We start from the raw sequence: 21,528 nt of genomic DNA on the forward strand, positions 1-21,528 counted from the left end.
GTGGGACATAAAATGATAACTCGTGAAGAGCGTGCTTCTTAGCTCAAGTAGATACATGAGACTAAATGGGCAGCTCCTGTCCAGAGGTGAGATGAGAAGGCAGAGAGGGTCAGGAGCTGGTTGAATGGACATGGGAAATCAGGGGTGGAAAGGAGGAGTGTGCTGTCACAGTACAGGGAGAGCAATTAGGGTCATATAACAATGTATGTATAAATTTTTGTATGAGAGACTAACTTGAATTGTAAACTTCCACTTAAAGTACAATTAAAAAAAAAAAATCTCTTCTCTCCATAGTGCAGGGATTAAGAGTATCAACTCTGGAGTCTGACGGTCTGGATGTAAATCCCAGAAAGACCCTATCAAGTTACTTAACCTCTCTGTGCCTCAGTTTTCTCATCCATAAAATGGGGATTATAATAGCATCTCCTCTGCTGGATTATTGTGAGGATTAAATGACTTAGTATACATACAGCATTTAGAACAGTGCTTGGCATACTGTAAATGCTATGCAAGTAATAGCTATTATTATTAAATGAATTTCTTGTTATGCAAGAAAACTGAGTATTACTCAGAGAGATGACAGACCAGAGAGCCTAAAGGCAAATCCAGAGCCTTCTGCGTGGCCTCTAAAACCTCTATTCCCTGGTCTGAAAAACAGCTTTTGCAAGAGGGATTTGTGCAGGGGGAATGTCAGAATAAAATAGAGAGAAAATGGGACACAAATGGGAATAAAGAACAGAGCCAGAGAGAAAGTAGACTTTTTGGTCATGTTTATATGGTTGGAAAAGGTTCTTTACTAACAAAAAGGAGGCAATGAATGCAGAAATTATAGAATTGTAAATTTGTGTTGGCATCAAAGGTTAGGAGATGGAGGTACCTGCTTAGCTCCCCCACCAAAAGAAAACACATTTCCATTGGGTGGATTCTGACTCATAGTGAACTTCCAGGACAGAGTAGAACTGCCCCATAGGGTTTCCAAGGAGGGCCTGGTGGTTTTGAACCACTGACCTTTTGGTTAGTAGCCATAGCTCTTAACCACTATGCCACCGGGGTTTCCACGTAGGAAACTCAAACAAGCAGCCTCACTCCTGCCCTTTGTCAACATTCCTCACTGAGATTCTGTCCAAGAGCTCATAAAAGCAGTAGAACCAGAAGTTCAGGGTCTGGAGTTTCTAAGAGCTTTGTCAGGACTCTCTCTAGCTACATGGCTGCCTCCCTTTTCTGAGAAATCAGGACAGAGCTGTTTAGAGGAGATTTTTGAGGAGTTTCTAATTAAAACTGTAATAAAGACTTCGGTAAATCATCAGGGATAGGTGCCAGTGATTATCTGTAGGAGAACGATTCCTGCCTCATGCAGGAGGAAGGTGGGTTTTAGGGCTACAGCGCATCAGACCACACAGCTTGTTCATCAGCCACAGTCCCACCTCCTGGTGGCTGCCTCAGCTTCCTATGCCTTCTAGGGATTTGTCCAGGCCCACCAGCCCTGGAGTGTGCACAGTTCTCTCCTTCAGTGTGTGACTGAAGTGGTGCCCATTGCTGTGCAGTCGATTCTGACTACAGCGACACTATAGGACACAGCAGAACTGCCCCATACAGTTTCCAAGGAGCAGCTGGTGGATGTGAACTGCCAATGTTTTGGTTGGCAGCCAAGCTCTTAACCACTGTGCCGCCAGAGCCCCAGCTGTGGAGGAAATTCCCCAAATTTCCCATCAATTCTCAGCTATTTTAACTGTCCGTCCGTCCCCATTATCTAACAGTCAGACAGTTCACACAAGAGAAAATATAGATGGTTTTTAAAACTCCAAAGTTAGAATTTTACCTCATTAGTAAACAAAAATACATGAAAACAGTAACATCCAGGACAAATAAATTAAAACGATAGAAACCGACATTTATAGGTAATAATAGACATCTTTACACATTTATGGTGGCCTGTATATTACTGTATATTAGAGTAGCCCTGGTGGAGCAGTGGTTAAAGCAACTGACTGCTAACTAAAACGTCAACGGTTCAAAACCACCAGCAGCTCCACGGGCAAAAGATGTGGCAGTCTGCTTCTGTAGAGATTTACAGCCTTGGAAACCCTATGGGGTCACTCTGAGTCACGATCGACCAGACAGCAGTGGGTTTTTTTGGGTATATTACTGGGGAGTCCCTGGGTGATGCAAACAGTTAACAAGTTCGGCTACTAACTGAAAGGTTGGAGGTTTGAGTCCACCAAGAGGTACCTCAGAAGGAAGGCCAGGAAGTCTACTTCCAAAAAATCAGCCATTGAAAACCCTATGGAGTACGGTTTTACTCTGACACACACAGGGTCACCATGAGTCGGAGTTGACTCGACAGCAACTGATATATTAGTAAAATCTTTCCAGGAAAAAAAAAAAGAAAAACAGGCCATGTGTTTTTGTTTTTGTTTTTTTTTTTTAAAAGGGCATTTTAAATGAGTAAAACAAACTTAGGGAGATAATTATAAAAATATATATATATGTTTTTAATATGAAAGAATATAAAGCCCAAATGAGGTAAGCTAACCAAATGTAACATTATATTTTTGTTGCACAATCACATGACGTGGCAGCTATGAGAACTACATAAAACATCAAGAATAAAATTGAGCAAATTATAAATGTAATGAGGTAGATAATTTTATCAATTGGAAATTCTCCATGGGAACTTAGGGAGATCAGAGTTTTCCTTCCTGGGGCCCTTCCCTTCATGGGCAGTTCTTACCTGGTCCTCCACGGGTCCTAGAGAGGCCATCACAGCTGGCAGGTGGGGGCAAGGAAGTGAGAAAAGACTCTTAAGGCAGATGAGAGGGGAGTTTTAGTGAATGGAGCTTTAGAGAGATTTTGTGGATTGCAAAACTGGGGCGAGAGTATTACAGTGGTTATACAATGCATCCACTTTAATGTTCTTTGAGATATCCAAGTTAAAAATGGCAATTCCTTTTAAAATTAAGTTGCCAAACTAGGCATCATTGACTGTGACTCGGCAGAGACACTGGGATGCAAGTAAAATAATGTCTTTTTGCATAATTTTGAGATCAGAAAAAGCCACATGGCTTGTAAACGGCTGGAGATTTAGTAGGTTGAGTTTTTGAAAGGTTATTTTATATTATTATTGATATTGATGCTTAACTTTCATAGTCTAGTTGGTTAAGTATATATTCTAATAATTTTGATGTAAAAAATGCAATTTTGCCTTATGATCTAATATCCCCCAACAGCTCATAAAAGCTGGAGTTTTATTTCTGCAGCATCTAAAAAGCTCTTGTTTTAAATGCAGGGCTCATCTTCTCCCAGCTGGCGCTCTGAAGTGTCAGAAAACTCACAGGAAATGCAGAAGCTGGGAATTTAAATTTATTGGGCATTGTCCTAGTATCCAAAAAAGAACACAGTTTCCCTACTATTGTTATAGATAAAGAGTAGTAGCAAGGCTCTAGGGGAACACCTGGGGATTTGCTCTTCCAACTTTTCAATTTTATGTGATTCTTAAGAAGAGAAAGTGGTCACGGTGACCAGCATTTGTTTAAGCTGGTGGCAAAATGCTGATCCGAGGATGGTTACCCTAAACAGCGCAGTAGATACCTGCCATGGGACCACATCTTACCTGAAAGTTCTAACTTGTCCCCTGGAGCTTCTCCTTTTGGCAATGAGCTTGAGGACAGTGGCATCTCCAGGTTTGGGATTGACTTCATGATATTGGCCTGAGCTTCTTCCAGGAGTTTCTCAAACTCTTTTCCATTGTAGTGGTCCAGATTTTGCCTTTTCTCTTCCCATTTCCTTTCTGCTTTCTGAAGGAAAATAGCAAGTGAAGAAAGTTTAAAAACCAGAGGGAAAAGTTAATTAATAGTTCAGAGAGTTCATAACGGTGGGGAGGAGGTGTAACACAGTTAAAATGCTTGTAAAATAATGCCCTGGTTTCCATTTTGCACCTCAATCATTGCCAAGTTCAGGCTAGTTGACTCTTCTGCCATCTGCCATATCTTCTGCAGCTAAATGGGCTACCAGGTAAGCCCAAGTGATATTCTCGCAGAGAGAAGCAAGCTCAGAAACCCAGATTCACTCATTAAGTCACTACTGAGCACTTACTGGGAAATTCTAGTGACACAGTGGTTAAGAGCTATGGTTGCTAACCAAAAGGTTAGCAGTTCGAATCCACCAGGTGCTCCTTGGAAACCCTACGGGGCAGTTCTACTCTGTCCTATAGGGTTGCTATCAGTCTGAATCGACTTGACGGCAATGGGTTTTTTTTTTTTGGAGCACTTACTACATACTTCTACTAACATTAAATAAAAGGGGACACAGAAATACACTTTCAAAGTTATATCTCCCACCACCAATTTTTTGTTCTCCTAAATTGAGTTTTCATCATAGATGACATGTTCAAACAAATAGAAACAAAAATAAAAATACTCTCTAGGAATAAAGAATTCTACATTCTGGTTCCACTTCTGTCACAGAATTGCTATATAACCTGCGGTCCAGATTTTCACTTATGAGATGAAGGGGTTGGTTAAATGACCTGGAAGCATCATCAAGTTCTATGATAGGAAAATATACATAAAATACATACAATGTATTTTTAAATACCTGTACATTTTAAAAAGAACACTTCTCTGTGATTTTAGAGAGTGCATATTAGTCACTGCAGGAGGGCAAAGTGGAAATTAGTACCAGGGTTAGTGGAACTACATAACATAAGAATCGGAAAGGACCTTGTTGCTGTTGTTGTTAGGTGCCGTCGAGTCGACTCCGACTCGATACCTGGTCCTGCGCCACCCTGGAGATCACCAAATGACACTTGTCACATATGAGCAGGCTGAGTCCTAGTGAGGTGAAGGATTTGCTCAAGATTCCTTCTATATCAACAGCAATCACCCCCTTCAACATTCCTATTGTCCTTTAATTTTTCTCCGTAGCATTTATTATCACCTGGCATATATTTATTCTGCATCTCTTCCTACAAGTAAGTAAGTTTCTCAAGGGCATGGGCTTTGTCCGTTTTGTTCACTGCCTACGCCCAGTGCCTATGACCGCCTCACGCACAGCAGGGGCTAGTGAAGCTCAGCCCACTAGTCAGTGGCAGAACTGGGAGTAAGACCCAGGTCTCCTTACTTATACATCAAGGTATTTTCAGAGATGACTCATAATCCCTCTTCAAGACTTAAAACACACACACTATGCCCAGAGAGTGCTCAATAAATATTTGTTAGCTAAATGAGTTGTTGTAATGACATCTTTTAAATATCAAGATGAAAGAGGCTGATCCACTAATTCTCGGGAGGAAATGTGTTTTCAAGCCTCTCATCTACCCTACCTAACAAGCACTGGTGATAGAATCATATTCATCCTATCGTATTTCCACCCCCTACAGTGATATGCATTTTTTAAATAGCTGACTCAGATAAGGGGCATTGTCACTGATATTGGAACAGAGAAAAGCTATGTAGTGTTCAGAGCCCAACAGCCATGAACTTGGCTTTAGCAAGAGGTCAACTGGACATGCCCAACCTGAGTTACCCAATGATGACTTTCAAGACAGGCTGGAAGGTTAGGAACCAGGTTGCTGGGGACAGATATCAATGAATGGTGGACAAGTTGTAGGAGAGAGCTAGGAAAGCATAATGTATTATTTGAGTATTGATACCAGCTCCTGATAAAAAGAACACTTAAAAACATAGCCTGATTTTTCTGTATGTTGTGTCACCTTAGGATTTAGTTTTCTCTTTCAATTCTGACTGCTTCTGTCTTTTACCCTTAGGATACTCTATTAACTTCCCATCTAGTTCCCTTACTTCTAAATCCCCACCTCAATCAATTCTGTATATGTTTCCAGATTAACTTCCTGAAGACACCATTTTATCACTGGTCAAAAGTGGCAGCATTTCTCTGATACCTGCAAAATAAACTTTAGACATCTTGGGCCGGTATTCAAGCTCGCCCAAATCTGTTTCCAGACTTATCCCCTCTTTCTTGTGCTAGTTAAACAGGTTTAACTTACAGTCGCAGCTTTTTCCTCCAGCACACCTCTGTCCTAGAATGCCCTCAACCACAATTCTCTGCTTACCCAGATTCTATTTATCTTTCATGATCAGCCGCAGGTGGCAAACCCTCATCTTCAGCATATCACTGGTGTGCTGAAGCCGGCTCACACTAGCTCAGGAGAACTGATTGCCACATTTCTTCCCAACACCATGCTCGGTGATGGCATATTGTAGCTCAAAATTGGTTACAGTGGAAGTATTTACACCATGAAAATTGGCAAATGCTACAGATCAGGACATGTCCCCCTAGAAAGCTTGGATGAACATTTACCAGCACCCCACTGCCTCACCTTCTCATAGGTCTGCACCCTTCTCTGAAATATGATCTACCCTTTTCCTAATCTGGCTGTTGAAACCCATTGGTTTGTTGTTGTTAGGAGGCCTCAAGTCAGCCCCCAGTATGTGGCAACCCAGTGCACTGATTGATAGGGTTTTCACTGGTTGATTTTTGAAAGTAGATTGCCAGCCCTTTCTTCCTAGCCCATCTTAGACTAGAAGCTCCACTGAAACCTGTTTAGCATCATAACAACACTCAAGCCTCCACTGACAGACAGGTGGCGACCGCACATGAGTGCAATGGCCGGGAACTGAAGTTGAGTTTCCCACATGGAAAGGGAGAATTCTACCACTGAACCAACACTGCCCCTGGAAACCCATCTACAGTTTTAAAAATCTACCTTTTGATACATATAGGAATTATCTCTACAAACAGTCTGTAAATTCCTTGAGGGAAAGGACCACGTGTTACACTCCTTTATGGGGTTAAAAGACATGGAAATAGGACTCTACCTCAATAGACACAGCCCTGTTCTTGGCATTCACACTGTGGATTTCCTCAATGAACAGGCCCTGCATGGTGGAACCATTCACGGGCATCTGTGGGGACTGAGGGGCTGGCTGTAGAGCAGACGCTACTTCCTGTGGGACGGCTGGAGGGCTGGCCGGGTGAGGCCCTGGCCCCCCAGGCAAGTTCTGGGCATGGTTGAGCAAGGATGAGGAGTGCTGAGAGGGCTGGATGACAACAGGCGCACTCTGAGCATGGTGCACCGTCACCACCTCTGACTTCACATCACCAGGGACTCCTGCGCCGGAGAGGGGCTGGCCTGTGGTGTGGGGGGCATCCTCCTGGTTCCTCAGGACTTCCACCGCAGTGGCCTTTTCCATCACGACGTACTGTGCGGCTTGGGCTGCATCTGTACCTTTCAAGAGCCCATCAGTGACATGTCTAGGAGAAACCAGGCATGGCAGTGTTAACCATTAAAATACGTATGGTAACTCCCATTTTACTATTGTGGTGTACGGTAACTCCCATTTTACTATCGTGGCATACTTGAATGCTATGTCATCCCAAAGCCAGGAAAGGTTTTGTTTCAAAATTAAAACATTCTGAAACTCAGAGTAGCAGCTCAGGGTTGAAGGTTTCCATGGCAACTTCCTAAAGCCCTTGCATTGCCTGCTAGATATCTCTGGCAGCTGATTTTTCAGTCCTTTTCTCAGGAGATGGTCTGTCTTTCCCTTTCCGATGGTGCTGTTGGGCATAGACTGGCATGATTCCATCACTGTTTGGGTAGTGGTGGCATGCAGTGGATAGTATTATTTTAATATCACTCTCTTCCACCTGATCCTGACCTGTATGGCCCTCAGATATACTCAGTTACAGTTTCAAAAGCTTCCTTCCAAAAAAATACCAAACAAGTTGCCGTTGAGTCAATCCCAACTCGTGGCAACCCAGTGTGTGTCAGAGCAGAGTTGTGTGCTCCATAGGGTTGTCAATGGCTGATTTTTCAGAAGTAGATTGCCAGGTCTTTCTTCCAAGGCACCTCTAGTTAAACTCAAACCTCCCATCTTTCAGTTAGCAGCCAAGCATATTAACTGTTTACACCACCCCACGACTCCAAAGCTTTCTTAAAACCTCCATACTCTCCCTCCTTTCACTGCCAAACATCTTGAGAGAGTAGATAATGCACTAATTCTGATTCCTTGTTCTTGTCCCTCAACCTGTTGTTATCTGGCTTTCCCCACTTGTACTCAGCTGAGTCTCCTGGCAAGTTCAATAGTGCCTTCCAAATCTAACAGGTGTTTTTAGTCCTCATCCTCTGCTGCTTACTGAAGGCATGTGATGCTATTTGTCCATGTCTACTCATGGTTCAGTGGTGAAGACATGGACTTTGGGACAGACAGATCTGCTTTTAATGTCACCTCTACCATGTTCTAGCTACATAATGTTGGGGAGATCACTGCTCCATTTTGAACGTCAGATAATTTTCTGTAAAATATAATAATGACAATGATGATGACGATGATACTGCCTTCCTCAGGGGCTGCTGTTATGATTAATGCCGTAAAGTTACAATATATGTAAGACAGTGTCAAGCACACCACTTGACCCATATTTTTAATTAGGTTCCATCCCTTTCTCCATATTCCTTTCTTATTAAAATGCTCTTTTCTTTGATTTGATGAAAGATAGTGCATTCTATAACTCCTCTGCCACTCACGTCTCTGTTTCTTTTGTTGTTTACTTTACCTATCCTAGCCTCTTAAATACAGGTATTTCCCAAGGATTTATTTTCTCCTTTCCTCTCATTCTAATCTCTTTCTTGGCCATCTCTTCCTTTTTCAACAATTGTTTCCATGAAGGTGACTTCCAGTTCTAAATCCATCCTCCCTCCTTCCCTTTCTTCCTGAAACTGAGTTAGTCAGGGTCTCTTGAACTTCACTCCACGTAGATTCTAAGTGCCTAATGGGCAGCTCTGTTGAGATATCCTTCCAGCATGTCAAATTCAATACGTACCAAACCACTTCAGCATCCCAAGCCCCTAAGTCAGTGCTGAACTGTGACTGTTTGTCCACCTGCTTTATCTTCCCTGCTGGGCCGTAAGCATCTTGTGCTTGATGTGTACTGTCAAGTTGATTCCAACTCACAGTGACCCTATAGGACAGAGAAGAACTGCCCATAGGGTTTCCTAGGCTATAATCTTTATGGGAGCAGATCACCAGGTCTTTTCTCTGGTGGCTATGCTGGGTGGGTTTGAACAGCTGACCTTTCAGTTAGCAGACGAATTGGGGGCATGCTTATTCCTCCCTTTCTCCTGCATCTTCCGCAGTGCCCAGCCGAGTCAGTTATACACAAAAGATACTAAGAAAACATTAATTAGTATAAAGGCTTGTGATGGCAAGCCTAATGGCAGATAAAACTTCTGTATTTTTATTTTTAAAGTTATTTATCTGGTTTATCACTCTCACTACTGAGGATTTACGGGACAAAAAAAACAAAAATCACACATTAAAAAACATACAGTCCCAACTTTTTAAAGAACTTGCATTCCATGGAGATAAGATAAATACTAAGCTTCATCCCTCTGTGCTGGGTCTAAACATTTCTTTTATTTGTTTTTCAGGCAAGAGAAGGGAGCATGGAGCAGTTTTACTGCCAGGCTACTATTTATTTCTACTTAGTAAGGGTGGCTTATGGGGATGGGTTACATATTTAGCTAAGGGCTTAGTGAAGAATTCTTTTATCAGATTTTTATCCTACTGGAAAAAAAAGTTCACACTGGCAATTTGAATTGAGTGAATCAATCAGAAAATTTAATCCAGGTACAATTTTTTCCTCTACTCAGTTAGATATGGACTCTGCAGGAGGAAGCGATTTTGGTCATCTCTGTGCTTGAAGTGAAGGAAAAAACAAAAAACCAAAACTAAACTCGTTGCTGTAGAGTGGATTTCGACTCATAGTGACCCTACAGGACAGAGTAGAACTGCTCCAGAGGGTTTCCAAGGCTGTAATCTTTATGGAAGCAGACATCTTTCTCCCTTGGAGTGGCTGGTGGGTTCAAACCACCGACCTTTTGGTTAGCAGTCCAGCACTTCAACCACTGCACCACAAAGGCTTCTTGAAATTAAGGAGGCTTTTTTTTTTTTTTTTGGCATTAAATCCACAGTTTAATCCATGAAATTTCCTTTTGATTATCATTCAGAAAGAAGCATGTAAATAGTCTTAGGATCTACTTAGAGTCTTCCCCAAATCTACTAAGGCTACACATCCCATTTCAGGAACTAAGTAGGTATTCAGGTAGCTGCTTCCTCCTCTGCATCAGCTCGGTTTGCATTAGTTTCTGGGAGAGTTTGACTGAACCGTCCTAATAAATTATTTTGATTAATTCAACTTCAAAATGTTATTTAAAAAAAAAAAAAACTCACCTTCAGATGATTGTTAAAAAAATGTTTACTGTGTTTCCTAATTTTAAGCCCTAGGATGTGCCAAATGCAGCAAGCCTGTGCTGAGGAATTATAGCCTCAATTCATACTGAAAGGAGGCACGAGAACTAAGAGGTGGATAAGTCCTGAGCACGGAACCCTGACGTTCCCAGCACAGCCCCTCTGCGGCCGCCCCAGCCTCGCTGGAAGCCCGGTCACCTCCGCAACACGGTCAGGGCGTCGGTCATGTTCCGCACTCTCTTCAGGAGACTGTCCAGCTTATGTGGCTCCTCCTTCAGGAACCGTACGGCCTCCACCTCGATGCGGAGGACGGCGCGCATCTTATTTTGTAAGGTTGGAAATTCTCCTGCAGGCCAAAACCAGCTGGTTAACGCTAGGAGAAAAACCCAGAGCTGCAACCCGCCACCCCCACCGCCACTGGATAAGGCTGAGCTGCACAGTTCATTAAGCCATGGTGCAGGTCACGCGTCTTCAGGAGGCAGTGGGTTAAGAGCAAAGAAGAGTGTCACAGAGAGCTGGGTACACAGTGACTTTGGGCCTCACTTCCTATCGGTACGTCTTGGGCAAGGTCAGCTGTCCCTTAGAGTTGTTTTTAATGAGTTTGGTACAGTTGTCCTGGCATATTGTAAGAGTCTAGCAAATAGAACCTTATCACTTAGTCCTAAATCGTGTGGTATCCAAGAGGTCCTCCAAGAGGGCAGGGCGTTTGTCTATTTTGTTCAGTGATGTACCCCAAGTGCCTAGAACAGTGCCTGGCACATGGTAGACGCTGAATGAATGAATGATTCCTTTATTATCTGATAGGTTTTTAAACACCCCAGGAAACACCTCAGGCTTCTCCCCTCCAGGCAGAAGCTCACCTTTCAGGGAAGCTACAGCTTCTCCCACTTGTCGCAGGAGGAATGCTCCATCTTCCACGTCTTTTACAGTAACCACTAGGCCAGCTGATGCAGAGTCCTTCTTCAAGTCTTCAACAAAGTCTTCCAACTCACTGTAGGGAGCAAGCAGACCAGAAGACCAAACTGAGCACTAAGGGCTTCAACAGGGACAGGTGTAGTAGCAAAGCAGCTAGAGAGGTCAAAGCTGCCCATTTTATATTCTGTCCCAGCCCTCCTCTAGCCTTTCACTCAGATGTGGGAACCCATCTTAGAAAAGTAGTTTGGTTTGGTTCAAATATTTTGCTGAGGTAGAAGACAGGTACAAAGAAATTTTGCCAGGACTTATTCATGGGGAGGCCCCAAGATTGGCCAAAGGGATGATCATGGCTGGCTGACAAAGGGCCCACTCTTTTTTTTTTTTAATTGTGGTTTAAGTGAAAGTTTACAGTTCAAGTCAGTTTCTCATACAAAAATTTATACACACATTGCTATGTGACCCTAGCTGCTCTCCCTATATAATGTGACAACACACTCCTCCTTTCCACCTCAGATTTCCCGTTTCTATTCAACCAGCTCCTGTCCCTTTTTGCCTTCTCAACTCACCTCTGGACGGAGCTGCCTATTTAGTCTCATGTATCTACTTGAGCTAAGAAGCACTCTTTCTTCATGAATATCATTTTATGTCCCATAGTCCAGTCTAATCTTTGTCTGAAGAGTTGGCTTCGGGAATGGTTTCAGTTCTGGGCTAACGGAGAGTCTGGGAGCCATGTCTTCCAGGGTCCCTCCAGTCTCAGTCAGACCTTTAAGTCTGGTCTTTTTACTAGAATTTCAGTTCTGTCCCCCACTTTTCTCTTGCTCCATCATAGATTCTCTGTTGTCTTCCCTGTCAGGGTGGTCATTAGTGGTAGCCGGGCACCATTTAGTTCTTCTGGTCTCAGGCTGATGGAGTCTCTGGTTTATGTGACCCTTTCTGTCTCTTGGGCTAATATTTTTCGTGTGTCTTTGGTGTTCTTCATTCTCCTTTGCTCCAGGTGGGTTGGGACCAATTGATGTATCTTAGATGGCTGCTCGCTAGCTTTTAAGACCCCACATGCAAAGGGCCCACTCTTTGCTACCATTTTCAATGGTGCCAGTGCCAGCTAAGGGAGGGATGTGTGTATTTTGTAACTTGAATGGGAAGAAAGAGCAAGCTATGGTGGAACAAAATGAGAAGTCTGAACTGGTTTATATCAGTTTCTAAACCTCAGCACTATTGACATTTTGGGCCAGATAATTCTTTGTTGTAGAGGCTGTCCTGTGCATTGTAAGATGTTTAGCAGCATCCCTGGCCTCTACCCACTAGACGCCAGTAGCATGCTCCCCAACTTGTGACAACAAAAATGTCTCCAGACATTACCAAATGTCCCTGGGGTGGGAAGGAGGCAAAATTGCCCCTGAGTGAGAACCTTTGGTTTAAACTGACTGTCCTGTCATCAATGATTGGATGACAGGACATCCTCTCCAAGAGACAAGGAGAAGAAATGATCACAGCCCTGATTTCTGCTGTGTATGTGTGTCACAAACACACATACACTTAAGGTGTACCAGCTCCCCCACCCAAACCCAAACCCACTGCTGTTAAGTCGATTCCGACTCATAGCAACCCAATAGCGTTTCTAAGGCTGTAAATCTCTATGGAAGCAGATTGCCACATCTTTCTCTCGCGGAGCCGCTGGTGGTTTCAAACTGCTGACCTTTTCAGTTAGCAGTCGATTGCTTTAACCACTGCGCCACCAGGGCTCCTTCATGCCAGCTCCAGTAGAGCTAAATTAAGATCTTCTACTTCACTTAAAAACAAACAACAACATCAACAACATCCTGCCTCCTGGGCACGTTAATAACACAATCTTAAATACATGTTTGTATCATGTCAGTTTGCCTATAAATCCCAACAACAGAAAATCTGCTCAAAGAAATGGAGGAAAAGAACTTTGAGGAATGAAGAACCACTAGGTGGCAGTAAGCAAACAGCAATTCTACCTCTTGGAGCCCGGCGTGTGGAGCAGGCAGGGGAAAGAGAAAAAGGAAGGCATGGGGAATCTCTAAAAAGATGGCGCACAAAGATCCATTCCACGAGGTGAGCAAATGGATGCACTCTCTTAGCAGCTGGAGGTGGGATTCAGGTAGGACTTTGCATAAATACAACAGGATCAGGGAAAGTTACAAATTCATCCACCTCTGAGAACCATGATGGAGTTTTTGGTGATGTCTTTATTTCCATTACAGACAATGGACCAAAATTACCCGTGTCTACTTCTGATGAAATAATGCTCCTTCAGATGACAGGAAGCCTTGGTTGCTCACTTTCCACATTCACAAACTATGGAAAGGTAGCCAGTGTTATGTGAACACACCCAGAGGAGACTTGTACAGCAATTATGTCCCTGAGACGGAGAGAATGTGTGCCGTCCCTCTAAGAACTCTGAATACGGGACGACTGTGCGGAAATGTTCTTTCTCATTTCATAGCCAAACAGAATTGTTATAACGGATTTGCTGGACACACTGGCCAGTCCTTCAGAGCTTTGATGGAAAAGCTAAGACCCAAATGCTATCACGTTATAGCAACAACCACAAGCCTGCCAATTTGTAATTAATATTATAAGGAGCTGTTATCTGATTTGATGTCTATCCTTTGCCTATAATCCTATTTTAATCCCTTCTACACAATATGTCTCTTGGATTTCATAACCCTGCACACAAGAGACCCTTAAACTTCATAGCTTTTCCTTTGTTAATCAGGGAACATACAAAAATGTGTACTGATATTATTGTACATTTATAACAGCACTTGAATTTATGTTTATGATACTTACAATAGATAAAGCATTAAAAATCAAAGTTGTTCATTCAAATTGTAAAAGAGACAATGGAGCTAAAATGAATGCTGAAAATAAATTTTCTATATTACAGCAATCAATAACGTTTGAGATGTCAATTCTGCTTAACAGAATGTCAGGTGTCAGGTGTTTACAGCTGCTGTGGTTTAAAGGCAAATTCATTCTACTTGTTTGAAGTGCTTTTCATGCTACCTTAGTTAAAAAAAAAAAAAAAGAGTCCCTGTGTTGTGCAAACAGTTTACATGCCATCCAGAGACTGACCATCTTCAAGGCCAGCTTCTAACTGAAAAGTTAGTGGTTTGAGTCCACCCAGAGGCACCTTTGAAGAAAGGCCTGGGGATCTACTTCCAAAAATCAGCTGTCGAAAACCCTATGGAGCAAAGTTCAACTCTGACACACATGGGGTCGCCATGAGTTGGAACTGACTTGATGACAACTGGTTTGGTTTTAGTTAAAAAGAAGCATACAGTTTGCTAAAATAGATTTCATCTGACTGATATTAGAAGTCTACCTATTCCATTTAGAAGCCCACCAGAGAAAAATGATCTTGATCCAATTTTTCTACAAAGTTCTAGATCCAAATTTCATCTCTCTGAATGGATTACCAGCAACTTAACTGAACATGACCAAAAGAGAACTTATTTTCCACTAGGTGTGTGTATGTGTGTGTGTTCACCTAATCGTCCAGAGTTGAAACAATTTGTCTTTTATAACTGGCTCTCTCTTGCCACCCTGACTCATCCAATCAGCTAACCTAAGTGATTAAAACTTCCCAGTGTATTTTGCATTTGATTTATTTTCCCATTCCTATTCTACTTCTTGGTTCAGGCCTTATTGCATTTTACCTGAACCATTACAGTAGCTTCCAGTGTGGTTTCCCAGACGCCAGTCTCGTTCCCCCTCAATCAGTCCTGCATATGGTTGCCAGAGTAGACTTCCAGAAATACAGCTCTGATTTTACTACTTCCTTGATCAAAAACTTCAGTGACCTCCTCATCATGCTGGGCAGTAACTCTCAAATGTAAATGTGCTTCAGAATCACCCACGTACCTTTGTAAAATGCAGATTCCTAAGCTCTATCTAGGGAAATTCCAGTCATCCAAGGCCCAAGTACAGTAGTGTATGTGAAGGCACCATGCAAATGAAAATGGCACAACCCAAACACAAGATATCATTAGCATTCTTGCACCCAACCCCGGCCAAAATGGACTACTCACAAGTCTCTAAGGATGTCCTGTGCTTTACTGGTCCAGAGACTTGTTGGTTTGCTGGGTTTCTCTGCTGGAAGGCCTTTCCTCCCTGACCTTCACTGATGAAATCCCATTATCTTCAAGGCCAACTCAATTTAGTCTAACAAACCATTTTTGAGACTCTTATTACATGCATGGTACTGTGCTTGATCTATGAGGCATATGAAGAATAACTTATTTTATGTTACCCTTCCTGATTCCTGGAGTCAGAAGTAATCCTTCCTTTGTGAAGCTTCACACACACACAAAAATGTTGCCATCAAGTCAACTCCAATTCATGGCAGCCCCACGTGTGTCAGAGAAGAACTGTGCTCCATAGGGTTTTCAATGGCTGATTTTTTAGAAGTAGATCCCCAGGCCTTTCTTCCCAGGTGCTTCTGGGTAGACTTGAGCCTCCAACCTTTTGGTTAGCAGTTGAGCATGTTAACTGCACCACCCAGGGTTCACCAGGCACGTCTAAATCCCTGTTTTGTGCTATATGCATACTTACACGTTCTCTGCTAGAGTGATGTTCTTCAAGGGCACTGTGTACATCTTATTTATGTGTGGTCATGCTACAATGCCAACCAAATAATGTCCTCTTGCGACATGCTTATCCTGTTGCCCTCCCAACTTCATTCCTATGCTGGACTACTAGCCTCAGGATATTATTGTGATTCAAGATGACTTTTCTAGGCTGGAAGTAAGGGTTCTCTCAGCTAACCAATTGACACAATTTTTAAAGAAAGGAAATTCCTTTTTCTCATAATTTTATTGGAAAAATTATAAAAATATTATTAAAAGGATATATATTTTTTAAAAGTTTAAAAGAAAATATTGAGACCTAGTTTTAGTTAGCTGGGCTGTCACAAAAACATTTAAGAGAAAGATAGCCTTCGTACCTCATAGTGGGTGATGATTTCTGTTCAGAAATGTATGAACTAAATACATTTTTAGAAGCTATTTTGAGACGTGGCATGGACAGGGGCCAAATTTGGTTAATTCGGAAGATAATAATTCAAATTCTTATTTTTGTTTTTACTATACTGCTACTGAGAGGGACATTCTAATTTTAATCAAACATACTGGGTTGGCATAGGGATGACATACGCTACAGCCTGGATATCCAATAGAACATACACGTTAGGACACGAAGACTTCTGGCATTCTGGTCGTGAGAGGAATTTGACAGTTGCTCCCTTACAATTCCAAGTTGGGAAATTTAAGCTTTCCGAGAAACAAGAGAATTACCAAACATCCAGAAAAATGACTGTTCATTGTACTAAGAGGTGAAATAGTTCTATGATTTGCCCTACTAAACATACATTAACATAAAAGAGGTGCCTCCCCTCGTGATTGGGTGGGGGGTAATAAAACACTGCTCATTTCAACCGTGGGACTTTATAGATGCTTTAATCAGAACCTTATACAAGATTCTTAACATTCAAGGAAGCAAATTTCATTCTGTACCAGACATACTTTACATTTAAATTCCTCTTTTGAGATTTTAACTACAATTGAATAATAGGAAGAGAATTTTAGTATTCTGTTATTTGGGCTATTCATTTTAATTTATTGAGATTAGATACAGACTTCACATTTATCACTGGGTTTTGCCATTTGCTCCTTTTAATTTTATGTGCTGCTGAGCCCTACAGAAGAGTATGATGCTCCAACTTTTAAAGAGACTAGCTCAGCCTCCTGAGGATGGCCAGATTTCTTAGGCCTCAATGGAGGGTGCTAAGTTCCACAGATAACCAGAACCAGCATAACTCTGACTTGTACATAGTAAAAAACAAAAACCAGTTGCCATGTAGTTGATTCTGACTCATGGCAATCCCATGTGTATCAGAGTAGACCTGTGCTCCATAAGGTTTTCAATGTCTTCATGTTTTAGAAGTAGATCACCAGGCCTTTCTTCTGAGTCACCTCTGGGTGGACTTGAACCCCCGACCTTTCTGTTAGCAGCCAACTGTGTTAACTGTTTGCACCACCCAGGGACGCCTTGTACACAGGAGGTGCTCAATATTAAGACAGGAAGGAGACAATACCAACTAGGAAGGGCCTCCTTGTTGGCAAAGAAGATTTTCCTTTTAAAGTTAAACATCTAAACATGCAAGAGGAGACTGGCACTCACCATAACTTCTTGACAATCTTCTCCTCTTCGTGAAGGTACTTTTGTCTCTCTTGCTCCACCAGGATGCGCTGTCGCTGCACAGGATCCTCCAACCTCTTCATCGTTTCCATCACTTTGCTGCTGATTTCCAGCTCAGCCTTCTTCATCATTGCCCGCAGCAGCTCCTGGTTCTGCAGCTGTTGAACAAAATAAATCAACCCCAACTGGCTCTGCCGGACAGAATGTCTTGCAGTCTTCAGAAGCAGGTCTGGGTAATCAGCCCTATAGCTGAATCTTTATTTATCTCAAGAAGAAAGGGAAGGGGCAAAGACTGTAGATAATATTGCTTCTTCAACCAACACTTGAGTTTTAGCAGCCAACTGACAATCAGACTTTAACATCTGTGTCTGCAAAAAAATAAAATCTGTTCCATACTCTGATCAGTGCATCACGGAAAATGGGCACAAAGTCAATGACAAACTTTTATCGGAAGCACCAAGCATACCAGCTTTGGAACCAAGTACATCTTGGATCTAATCCCAAACCCTCTCACTGGTGCACTGTGAGACCTTGGGCAAGTTACTTAGCCTCTCTTAGTCTCAGTTTCCTTATCTCTAAAGACGGGGAGCCACTTTCTCTGGCAGGGTTTTTCTGAGGATTAAATGAGATAATGCTTGGTATAGAATAGGTACTCAACAAGTGTTGAGTTGGCTATGGAATACGGAAAGAGAATTTGTGCCCCCTTGTCTGTATGGTTCAATGTAACAAATACCGTGTAATCACTGACCCTAAAACACTGTCCTTGATGATGATAGTGGTGATGATAATGATTCCAGATGATCCCAAAGCTCTTAACAATTTACTAATTTCACATAGACTGCATATATATATAAACCCATAATTTCCACATAGTTTCCAGAACACTCTAGTTTCTCACCCTAGGAAAAAAAAAGCAAAAACCAAACCCACTGCAATCAAGTTGATTCTGACACATGGTGACCTCATGTGTTACAGAGCAGAACTGCTCCATAGGGTTTTCTTGGCTGTAATCTTTAAGAAAACAGATCTTCCTTCCATGGCACCACTGCATGGGTTTGAACCAGCAACCTTTAAGCTAGTGTTGTTGTTGGGTGCCACTGAGTAGACTCTGACTCATAGCAACCCTGTGAGTAGAACTGCCAAATAGGGTTTTCTAGGCTGTAATCCTTATGGAAGCAGATCACCAGGTCTTTCTCCCATGTAGCTGCTGGTAGGTTCAAACCAGCAACGTTTTGGTTAGCAGCTGAGTGCTTAACTGTTGCACCACCAGGGCTCCTTGAGTGCAAACCATTTGCGCCACATAAGGACCTTAGGGAGTATTGGAAATGCATAGTTTGCATGAGGCTTCACAAAAATCTAGTCAAACACTTGAGTCCTGTTTCCCAAGGGGTCACATTTTTAGTGTTTTCCTGAAGTGGGACAATTTTATCATAGCAATATTAGGAAGTAAATTCACTCATTCAGCCTCCAAAAATAGTCATCATATTATACACCATGAGTCGGAGGTTGACTCGATGGCAGCTAACACCAAAAAGAATTATATTATGTTGTTGCTGTGTGTCATCCAACTCCTAGCGACCTACAGGACAGAGTAGCAGTGCCCCATAGGGTTTCCCATGCTATAAACTTTACAGGAGCCGATTAACAGGTCTTTTTTCGCTGCAGAGCGGCTGGTGGGTTTGAACCGTAGGCCTTTTGGTTAGCAGCAGGGCACTTAACCATTGTGCCACCAGGGCTCCCCGAACTATATTATACCTAAAGTTTCCTTGGAATCCCTGGGTGATGCAAATGGTTAACACACTTGGCTGCTAACCGAAAGGTTCAAAGTTTGAATCCACCCAGAGGCACCTCTGAAGAAAATCCTGGTGTCCAAAAAATCAGCCACTGAAAACCCTATGAAGCACAGTTCTACTCTGACACACATGTGGTCCCCATGACCACTTAAAAAAAAAAAAAAAGCAAAAACAAAAACAAAAAAACTTCCCCTGAAGTTTCAATTAGCTGTTATTGTTTCCTTTGTTTTCTGATTCTGTTGGACTCTTGCACAGCAACCGTATTTTACTCTATGGGAGTGATGATATCTTTGTCAGCGGCCTATTATCTCTGCAAATTGAGGGAAAATGCAATCTGATCACGTTGCCTTCTGCTTGAAACCTCATCAGTGAGGCTTTCCATTTCCTTTGAATAACGACAAGGCATTTCAATATGGGCCAAAAGCAGAGGCACCGCCATGTTCCCAGCATCAGCACTGCTCTGTGATTAACTGGCCTCCAGAGAGACACTGCCTTGGTTCAGCTTCTAGTTTTACCGCATTGTAGCTGTGTGACCGTAGACAAGTTATCAATCTCTCTGTGTCTAGCCACCAAAAGGGGTAGTGGTAGTTCACATCTCATTGGTGGGTAATGGAGATTCAGTGAGGCAATAAAATAAAGTGCTCTTAAGAGTGCCTGGCACAAATCTAGCTCTCAGTAAATACCAGCTATGCTTATCAGAGAGCATAAACCTGGAGGTGGGGCCTGTGGGTTGTCTGGGAGTGAATCCAATAAAAACGCATCATTCTTTGGTTACCACCTCTCTGTGGCTCACTATCACGCTCTCATGCTGCTTGTGCTAATGTCTTTCTATCAGTGGTCTTAAAAACAGTCAGTATACTGCAGGAAGGTACTGCTTTGATGAACGATGCAGAGTCTCTTTTCATGTGCTATTGGACATTTGTATGTCTTCTTTTTTTATTTTTGAAAATAATATAATTTCATTTAATTTTCCAGTTAAAACTCTTTGAAGTAATCACTGTAGACTATAAAACAAGGTGACTACCTTATAAATTATTACAGGAGATAAAAGGAAAAAAAAGTAATTCATACAGCAAAAATCATAAGCACTTATTATGTGCCAGGAAGTGTACTAGACATTTTCCTCACAATTTTAAATGGAAAAGAAACAACAAGGAATCATAAGCAGCACAATTAAAACTCCAGAAAACGAGGTGATTAGATTTGCTGTTATTTGCTGTGGAGTCAATTCCAACTCATGGTGACCCCATCTGTGCAGACTAGAACTGCTCCATAGGGTTTTTTTTTTCTGTTTTAATAATTTATTTTCTTTTTTATTGATGTTGTTGAATGTATATCTTCTTTCGTGCAATGCCTTATCAAATTTTTTCCATTTAAAAACATTTTTCTTGTTATTGAGTTATAAGTCTTTCTAGATTCTTGATACAAGTAATTTGCCAGATATATGTATGGTTAATATTTTCTCCTATTTTCTGACTTGCCTTTTTATTTGTCTTTCAAAGAGCAGATGAGTTTAATATTGCTGAAGTGCAATTGATAACATTTTTTTATGACTTAGGATTTTTGAGTCTTGCCTAAGAAGTTTTTGCCTACCTCAAAGTTGCAGAGATTTTTCTCTTATGTTTTCTTCTAGAAGTTTTATAGTTTTCATTTTATATTTAAGATCTATTATCCATTTCGTATTTGTATTTGTGAGCTAAATTTTGTATCTGGTCTGTGGTTTTCTTTCGTATAACATTTTTGTGTAGTTTTGCTCTCAGGGTAATGCTGACTTCTAAAATGATTTGGGAAGTGTCCTCTATTTTCTGAAAGTTTCTTCCTTTAAATACTTTAAAGATGTCATTCCATTGTCATCTAGCTTGCCTTTTGTTTGTGACAAGAAGTCAGTGGTATTTCTTATTTATGTTTTCCTGCATGTAATATGTCCTTTTTCCTCTGGCTGCTTTTAAGATATTTCTGTTTAGCCCTCATTTTAGCCATTTTATTAAGACGTGCCTTGGTGTGGTTTCCTTTGTGCTTATCCTACTAGTGGTTTATTTAGCTTCTTTGGTCTGTGAATTTATCGCTTTCATCAAATTTGGAAAAATTTTGGCCATTATTTCTTATGCAGTTCCCCCACAGGGATATTATATTACTCAATATTGTTCCACGGATCACTAAGTTTTGGTTCATTTTTTTCAGTCCTTTGTCTCTCTAGACTTTAGTTTGGATAGTTTGTATCGCTATGTTTTCCAGTTCACTGATGTTCGTTTCAACAGTGATTAATCTTCTGTTAAGCCCATCCAGATACTGTGTTTTTGAGCTCTTGAAAATTCCACTTCAGTATT

General features: G+C 41.7%; 1 protein-coding gene across 7 annotated transcripts in view; it reads right to left on the reverse strand.

Moving 5' to 3' along the window:
- The window catches only part of KIAA1217 (KIAA1217 ortholog), a 401,508-nt gene that overhangs the window by 17,047 nt on the left and 362,933 nt on the right, over positions 1-21,528 (reverse strand). For all 7 annotated transcript variants that reach the window (XM_012556703.2, XM_012556704.2, XM_023735032.1 and 4 more), the window contains 5 exons: positions 17,391-17,566; positions 11,129-11,259; positions 10,467-10,614; positions 6,837-7,272; positions 3,611-3,794 (listed from right to left, as the gene is read on the reverse strand). In XM_012556703.2, the coding sequence (XP_012412157.1) occupies positions 3,611-3,794; positions 6,837-7,272; positions 10,467-10,614; positions 11,129-11,259; positions 17,391-17,566 (1,075 nt within the window). The remainder of the gene's footprint in view (positions 1-3,610; positions 3,795-6,836; positions 7,273-10,466; positions 10,615-11,128; positions 11,260-17,390; positions 17,567-21,528) is intronic.

Source organism: Trichechus manatus, unplaced genomic scaffold (assembly GCF_000243295.1).
Source record: "Trichechus manatus latirostris isolate Lorelei unplaced genomic scaffold, TriManLat1.0 scaffold00075, whole genome shotgun sequence".
NCBI lineage: Eukaryota > Metazoa > Chordata > Mammalia > Sirenia > Trichechidae > Trichechus > Trichechus manatus.